The sequence below is a fragment of the Pseudozyma flocculosa genome (genome assembly GCF_000417875.1).
Source record: "Pseudozyma flocculosa PF-1 unplaced genomic scaffold scaffold00013, whole genome shotgun sequence".
Taxonomy (NCBI): Eukaryota; Fungi; Basidiomycota; class Ustilaginomycetes; order Ustilaginales; family Ustilaginaceae; genus Pseudozyma; species Pseudozyma flocculosa.
In genome coordinates this window covers 429,877-438,191 of record NW_006920881.1, presented here as the reverse complement: position 1 = coordinate 438,191, position 8,315 = coordinate 429,877, and the positions used below count along the sequence as shown (strand labels likewise).

At 62.0% G+C, this 8,315-nt stretch overlaps 3 protein-coding genes across 3 annotated transcripts; 2 read left to right on the top strand and 1 right to left on the bottom strand.

The window, feature by feature from the left end:
• Positions 1-275: 275 nt before the first annotated feature.
• On the top strand, positions 276-2,813 carry PFL1_04147 (uncharacterized protein; the record flags this gene model as incomplete). Its single annotated transcript, XM_007881671.1, has 1 exon — positions 276-2,813. One exon carries the CDS (start codon positions 276-278, stop codon positions 2,811-2,813), a length of 2,538 nt encoding a protein of 845 aa, XP_007879862.1.
• A 211-nt stretch (positions 2,814-3,024) lies between these two features.
• Positions 3,025-4,307, bottom strand: PFL1_04146 (uncharacterized protein; the record flags this gene model as incomplete). The annotated part of the gene is made up of 5 exons (XM_007881670.1): positions 3,025-3,371; positions 3,484-3,611; positions 3,714-3,807; positions 3,921-4,186; positions 4,285-4,307. 5 exons carry the CDS (start codon positions 4,305-4,307, stop codon positions 3,025-3,027), a joined length of 858 nt encoding a protein of 285 aa, XP_007879861.1.
• A 1,934-nt stretch (positions 4,308-6,241) lies between these two features.
• Positions 6,242-7,639, top strand: PFL1_04145 (uncharacterized protein; the record flags this gene model as incomplete). The annotated part of the gene is made up of 1 exon (XM_007881669.1): positions 6,242-7,639. The coding sequence occupies one exon, from the start codon at positions 6,242-6,244 to the stop codon at positions 7,637-7,639; it is 1,398 nt and encodes a 465-aa protein (XP_007879860.1).
• Between the last annotated feature and the right edge of the window lie 676 nt (positions 7,640-8,315).

Here is an 8,315-nt window from a genome sequence, read left to right as displayed (position 1 = left end):
GTTTCCGTAACGTAAGTTACCGTACGTTACTTTCGGTTAGTTCTACTGTTTGTTCCCGTTCCGTTCGGTCGGCGGTCGTCCGTCCTCGTCGTCCTCCCTCCTCTCTCTCTCACACACACACCTCTCTCTCTCTCTCTCTCTCTCTCTCTCCCCCCCCCCCCTCCTTTCTCAATCCCCTCTTCGCGGCCCGCACGCCTCCTTTTCCCTTCTCGAACGCTATCCCCACGCCGGTCCATCATCAGCTCGGCATCGCATCGCTTGCATGGCCTGCGGACATGGACCGCGACCTCGAGCCCGGTCCATCACACGCCACCTCGTCCGCCCCCTCCAACAACAAGCGCAAGTACCACGACACCCTCACCCTGGGCCCCATCCACCACCTTGGCCGTCGCAACCAAGACACCTCCTCGCCTCCCTCCTCCCCGGCCTACCACCACAACTCAGACGTCCACGATGCTCCACCTCGTCTCGCTGTCAGCGACGACCTCATGACCAGCCAAGGTCAGAGGGCCCTCGTAGCACGCACCGCACCGCACATCCTCGACACGGCCTCTCCCGCCCCCTCCAGGACGCCATCGCTCCCGCTTTCAGGACGCTCCAGCCCGACCTCCGAATACGACCACTCGGCCTCCGCCCAGCCTAACACCTCTGCCGCACCGCCCACCTCGTCCAAGCATGTCTCGACCCTACACAAGGTCCCCGAAGGCTACCGCGGTCCCGTCCCCCTAAAGCATGACGCCGAGGAGATTGTCAATCGACTGCAGCTTGTCCTCGCTCCAGGCTCCTCCACCCTCTACAACACCACCGGCTTCCCCGTCAACCGCAACCAGTGGCGCTACACGGGCGCAGGCCCAGCCACTCAGCACCTGCCCACCACCGTGTACCGCACCCTCCAGGTCGCCCCCGACTGCATACACTGGTGCTGGTCCGATCGCTCGGCCTTCTCCAAGCTCAGCAAGGACGCCACCATCTTTAGCACCGACAAAGGCTTCCGCAGCGGGCGAACCAACGTCGGTGTCCGCCAAGGCGAGTGGTACGCAGAGGTCGAGATACTGGCGCCGGAACAGCCGGCCCTAGGCGTTGGTGCGCAGCTAGCCGCGCCGATGAAGGACGGACCACACGTCCGCCTGGGTTGGGGTCGCAGGGAAGCGCCGCTCAACGCTCCCGCGGGCTTCGACGGCTACTCGTACGCCTATCGCGACAGGGGCGGAGAAAAAGTCACCCTATCGAGGCCCCAGTCCTATGGCAGGCCCTTCAAGGCAGGCGACGTGGTGGGCCTGTACATCAAGCTGCCGCCAGAGCGGGAACCGCAGGATGAATGGGATCCGGCCACGATCCGGCGCGAGCGGCTGCCAATCCGGTACAAGGGTCAGCTCTACTTTGAAGCGCTCGAGTACGGCCGCAGCCGTGAGATGGAACAGCTCAAGGACCTCAGCCGCAAGGGCCTCAGCCCTGAAGACGCATTGGCTAGCATCGACAGCGCTGCCAAGGGCGAAGCGAGCTCGGACCCTTCAGGATCCGCCGCAGCGCTCGGGTCAGCGGGAGGCCCAGCCAAGGTCAAGAACAAGAGCCGGAACAGGGCCCCGGGCGGCGCTGGCGGCCCCAAAGACAAGTCTGCCGGTCCAAGGAAGCCGCACCTGCGGCCGCTGCCACGGCTCGCTGGGAGCAAAGTGGGGTTCTTTGTCAACGGCGAGCCTCAGGGCATCGCGTTCACCGACCTCTTAGACTACCGCCCGCTGAGGATCAAGTCTGCAGACTCTAGCAGGTCATCAAAGGGTGGCGGCGCAGGCGGAGGGTCCACCAAAGACTCTCACAAGTTCTCCGACACGGCGCCGGCCGTGCGAAGCCGCGAAAACATCTTCGACGATGGGGCTCTGGGCTATTTCCCATTCGTATCGTGTTACGGCAACGCGCGAGCCAGGCTCATCACGGGCGACAATGGGTTCCGCTTCCCCCCTCCGCACGACATCGAAGCTGCACTCTGTCGAGCCGATCGGGCCAAGTCGTCTTCCGTTCCGTCGAACGACGCCATGGCGAAGGGCAACGACAAGATGCGAGATCAAGTGGACGATGCATGGAACAAGGACGTCGAGATGCACCAGACGGACGAGGCGGAAAGATGCCGCTGGAGACCGTTGTGGGAGCGGTACGCCGAGCACCTTGCCGAGCAGTGGCGGCACGACCTGGCGGATGAAGCGAGGGCGGCCAAGATGGCAGCGGAGGAGGCAGAAAAGCAGCGGCGCAAAGATGCCAGCAAGGCGGCGGCCGCCGCAGCAAGGAGGGAGAAAGCACAGCGAGCCAAGTCGGTCTTTGCGGATGGCGGAGTGGGGTCAAAGCGGAGTTCGGCGAGCGCATCCGCTTCCCCTGCACCCAACGTAGTTGCTCTGCCGCCGGACGATGGCAGTCTGGCCTCGCAGTCCATGTTCATCGGCAATCCGGGCGCAGAGCACGGCAACGACCTCGACGGGGTGCGGACGCCCTCGCTCCCCCCGGCTTCCCCGGCGACGGCGGTCAAGAGCGAAGAGTGGGCAACGGCCGAGCCGCCCTCGTCCACGGAGCCCGGCCGGCAATTGACGCCGCCGCCACGTCGGCTGCCGATCGAGGAGGAGTTAGCGCATCAACAGTGGGCGGAGAGGCAGAGGCAGGACGAGGAGACGAGGATGCACCTGGAGATGATGTTTCGTGCGGCCAGGGACGACGAGATGCGTGATCTCGAGAGCGACCTCGATGCGGATGCCGACGCCGACGGCGAGGTGGTGGCGGATGACGTCGTCATGGCCGACTCCCAACGGAACGACAGCTCGGTTCTTTGAAAGAGACTGTCGCTTCCGCCCGGCGCACTCGCACCAACCTCTCACCCCTGCCGCTGACGGCGGCTAGTTCGGCCTCGTTCACGCCAGCAGACCGAGCAGGTCTCTCAGCTTGACCTGCAAAGCGATTCGACCGGGGGCACGACGGTAGCTCGAAGACACAAGGAGGGTAACATTGCTGTCCGGCGATCCGGCGCGCGGATACCGGGCTTCTCTATCTCGCCGGCGCCGTGCCGATGCACTCGGGATCCAGTCTGCCAATCTCGACCCACTTTTCGATGAGGTCGCACACGCCTGGGTAGCCGCCGCGTTCGGCACCCGCGGCGTTGGATGCGACGGCGCCGCCGCCGCTGCCGCCGCTCGTCTTGAACTCTCTGAAATCGAAGAGGCGGTTTTCGGTGCCAAAGGCGATGAAGTGGGCGAAGAGCGAGTTGAAGTGGCCCTCGCAGCAGAGGTGCAGGAGGTGCGGGAACTGGGCATGGTAGATGTGCGCGAAGACGCGCAGCAGCTGCTTGTAGATGTGCTTGCACGTGGTGAGGAACGTGGGCGGGAACTCCCGGGCTGCGGTCGGGGAGAAGGCGGGGGCGCAAAGCAAGAGAAACGGTCAAGAGCCGGGCAAAGGCGACTTGACATGGGGGCAACCCGGCAAGCTGAGCAGGGTCACGGCACCCACCTGCTTTTGTCGGAAAGGTGGCCTCGTCGCTCAGCAGGCCTCCGACCCAGGTCATGACGTAGTCGATGTACTGGGGAGCCGGAAGCTTGACTTGCTTGCGATTTTGATCGATCCACGTGTAGTCGAGGCTGCCAGCAGAGGTCAAAGAGGGCATGCGTCATAGTGTGTTGATCTGGCGGGTCAGCTTACCACGCCTTGCTCGGTAGCGGCCTGGATAAAGCAAGACGTACCCGACGCCCGCCGACATGGTGGGGTTGTTCTGGATGGTGCAAAATTCGGTGAGGACGCCGTAGAACTGGTTGAGATTGTTGAAAAAGTCAAAGACTGAGGGATTGCAATGCGGACAGGGCCACGACAAGGACGTGGATGGCGTCAGTGACGGCAAAACCTCTCGCACATGCGTCTGTTGTGCGCCTCTGGCTGGTCATGACACCCACGGTTCACTGCGACCCATTCCTTTGGATCGACGTATTTGGGTACAGTGACGATCGACTTGAGGCTGCCCTTGACCAGCGTGGCACCGACGAAGGGCTGGCACAGGTAGAGCGGCCTTCCATTGGCGCCGAGGCTGGATCCAGAGGCCGAAGCCGAGGTCGGGCTGCGCGGATAGCTTTGCTGGAGGTTTGCGCTGTTTGGGTCAAACGTGGGCATCGACGTCTGGGTGGGCGACTTCTTGGGACGTGATGATCGGCCCATGGAACGGCTGAGAAACGCGGACAGGAACGAGACAGCGCGGTCAGCGCAAGGCGTCGCAGACACGGTGGAGACTCGTTCGAGGGAAGCGCGGGTGCGGCAATCTACCCTATGGAGTTGAAGAAGCTCATGGCGTCTCTCGGTGGAACAGGCGGCGATGACGACGAGACGAGCTTGAGGTTTCCGCTGCCTTCGTTTCGATTATCTAGGTGTTGAGGTCGCTGGCCATCAATGGGGGCGAGGTGGCGAGAAGGCGAGGCAAGGCAACTCTGATGTGATGGTAATGGTGATGCAGGTGGGCTCGCCAGCCAGCAGGGGCGGAAAGGGGCCGCGCTCGGGCCTCCGCTGTCCGTCGTTGTATGCAACTCGGCCGAATAAAGATCGACTGCAAGTGTGCGTGAATTCACGGAAGTCGGAGGTCGGATTTGCAAGGAGAGGCCTCCTCAGACTTGCGGCTCCCGGCAGGGCTCCGCGGACCCCGCGTGCCGATCCCCCGCACTCAACTGTTCTTGGCTGCCGCACCTTCTTAGCTTGCCGACGCCGCACACAACCGACGGTACGAACGAACATCAAGCATGTATATGCATGTGCCTTGCTTGGGAAGAAAAGGCTTGGCCGAACCTTCTCCTCACACGCCAGCTAGCCTCACCACCGCCTCATGTCGCGTTATTCCGGCGCCCGAGCTATGGAAGTCTCTGTAGGCTCGTCTGGCCAGGCTAGTCTATCGATGGCTACTACAGTACAGTACTCTCTCGGCATCGTATGCAGCCATCCTGGTCTCAGCCCCGTTGTGCGCAGTCGGGGGTGAGGTGCTTCTCTGCACGAAGGGCCCATCTAGATTATTGTTCCGTCGCATCTTGCGCCGGACGTTGGCGCCGGTGCACGTCGCAAGCGTACCAGCCCCGCCATGCCGGCACGATGGGCAGCAGTCAAGCAAGGTAGCCACACACACCCTTACTCTCCTACTCTCTCTCGACGCCTCGCTCCACAATGAAATGACATTCGGCGGACGTACCACCATTGCTCAGAGATTCCTTGGGTCACGGTCAAGCACTGCCACGGCGGCCCGCGCACCGCCGCGATTGACCACTGTGCAAAGAGACGAGGACAGGATCCTGAACACCCTCGTCGTGCCTTCGACACTGGAACCGCAGCAGCGTCTATCATGGAAAAATTTGCAGTAAGTACTTAGTAGAGGGCGTGACGCCCGGCAACGCCTTTCACTAGAGTTGTGGGCCATGTTGTGGCTCAGGCTAGGGCTAGGGGCTCGTCGGCACAGTCTTTAGTCGACTGCTGAGCTACCTACATTTGATTGATTAAGAGCAAGTCGCGAACCTCGACTGACCCGCCGCATACCCGTATGGCGCGGCCGCGGGCGTGTCTCCAATCCACTTCATGAGCCAAGCTTGCCGAGCCAAGATCGAATGAGCGCCTCCCCGCGGTCGCGGCACACCATCTCGCGAGATACATACATGCATACATTAACGTCTGGACATGTGCAAGCGACGTCCGCCCTCGGCAGCAACGCGGCCGGATACGCAAGCCGGCAAAACAACACATACACCAGCATGCAAGCAGCCCTGACCCTTTCGTGCTCGTCGAAGCGGCAGCGGCGTAAGTACAAACAGCAGCGGAAGCATCTGCAACGCCAGATGGACACCGGCCCTCGCCTCCCCCGCTCGACTTCGTCTGGATTGCCTTGCGATTGTTGCTGCAGTACCTACTGGTACCGTCTGCCTGCCTAGGTATCTGGCCTCGCCCTTCCTCTATGGAATGTGTCGCGCGTGAGAGAGGGGCAAGCGATGGTCACTTTGTCCGTCGACGGTCCTGTCTCAACAGAGCGGACACGAACATCGCCGCAATCGACCGCTAAGAGTCCTGCTCATGGACGAGCCACCTGAGATCCTCAAATACCGTCAATCGGCGGATCTCCCTATCGGTTCGACCCGCATCCCTCCCTCCCTTCATCCGACGTTCCCTCTGTCTTGCCCTCTCCTTCCTTCCCTTCTCCTTCCATACCCCTCCCACGACGCCGTTCGACCGGCCTCGAGCCCCGCTTTCCGCCATGCACATGCGTACCCTTGCCCCTCTGCTCGCCGCGCTCGCCGCGCTCGCCGGCCTTCCCGCGGTCCTTGCTCGTCCCTTTGACGGGACCGGCACTGATTTCCTCCTCCCTCGTGCCAACCCAGACTTCCCCAATCCCAATGTTGACCCCTTCTACCAGGCGCCCGACTCGCTCGCGCCTGCTCAAAACGGCCAGGTCCTCAAGCGGAGGCCGGTGCCCACCACTATCCAGAGCATCCACCTCGACTCGACCTACCAGCTGTACTACCGCACCGAAAACACCCAGGGATCGCCGACGGGTACCGTCGCCACCATCTTCGTGCCCAAGAAGCCTGCCTCGCCTCCCAAGGTGCTCTCGGTGCAATGGTACGAAGACGCGGTCTCGTTCGACTGCTCGCCGAGCTACGCGCTGGTGCAGAACAGCGGCTCGTCGAGCGCCGTCATCGCTTTCCTAGACATTGGAATCTACACGCAATGGGCGCTCTCCCAGGGATACTACGTCGTCCAGGCCGACCATGAAGGGCCCAAGGCGTCGTTCATTGCCGGCTTCAACTCAGGCAAGGCGGTTCTCGACGGCATCAAGGCCCTGATAAACGACCAGAAATTGCCCCAGGATACCCAGGTGGCCATGACCGGCTACAGCGGAGGTGCTCACGCCACCGTCTGGGCCGAGACGCTGCACGAGGAATACGCGCCCTCGATCAAGCTCGTCGGCAGCGTGCATGGCGGTACGCCAGTGGACCCTCGAGGCACCTTGCTCCTCATCAACAAGGGTCCATTTGCCGGCTTCGCCTTTGCTGGCCTCATCGGCCTCATGTCGCAGCACCCCGACCTCGATGCATATGTGCGGTCCATCCTCGGCGACGCCGGCAGGAAGAAGCTGGCCGAATTCACGTCGAACGGCTATTGCTTGCCCTCGGTGGTCGCCTTGTCGCCCTTCCAGGATATCTTCTCGTACACCAACGCGACTGACCCCATCAACAACCCGAGGGTTGTCAAGGTCCTCAAGGAAGAATCGCTGCTGAGCAGCTACTCGAGCCGATCCGTGCCCGTGCCCAAGCATCCGCGCCTCATCTTCCACGGCGTCCTCGACGAGATCGTACCCTACAAGGACAATGCCCAGTACGTCCGCGAACAGTGCGCCAAGGGGGCCGACATCCAGTTCAACTCCCTGGTCGCCGAGCACATCACCGGCGAGCTGTTCGGCATCGTCGGCGTCATCAACTTTCTCAAACAGTCGTTCGCAGGCGAGATCCCCAAGGTCAAGTGTGGTAGCATCCTCCCCGATTATCAGATCGGCCTCTTCGACCCCCGAGCCGACGACATCATGGGCAAGGATATCGCCGATGAGGCCCGCAGCCTCAAGGGCAAGAAATCGCCTTTCGGCGGCAACTTTTAGAAGTGTCGGCCGTCTCGCCATGGGTTTTGTTGACGGCTTCCGCCGATGCTTCATAGCTAGGGGCAGGCTTTGGCCTACGATTTCGGAAATCGGAGATGATCTACGAAAGTGCAGTGCCGTAGGACATCGTTAATCCCCTACGACCCCTGGGTGCCGTAGGTGGGCCTACGGCATTTTTGGCCGTAGGCATCCTACGGCCTGCTTACCGTAGGCCTACCTCCGCACTCAACAGCCGTATACTCTACTGGCATTGTATTGCAAAATCTAGTTACACTGATACATGGCGGCGCAGCGACAGCATTGGAGGGTGGCAGGGCAAGCAGGCAGGAAGGCAGGCAACAGCGCGGCAGCAGCAACGGTGGTAGAGCGTCAGCAGCAAAGTGAGGCGGTGAGAGAGGGGCAGCAAAAGGAAGAGTGGAGCGAAGGAGTCAGCAACGGCGCGCGGCAGAGCGGCAGAAGGACAAAGCAGCAACAGTCAACTCACAAGAGCGGCAGCAGACCAGCAGACAACGGTAAGGTGAGCTGTGCAGGTGCAGGCGGAGCGGAAACAAGGCGGTCAGTGGTCTCAATCATCGGAGACGCTGGAGGAGGCCTCTCCAAAGTCTCCGATGATTGACGGCGGCAGCAGGGCGGAAGCAACGGCAGAGCGGAAGCAGCGGCGGCTGGCAACTCACTG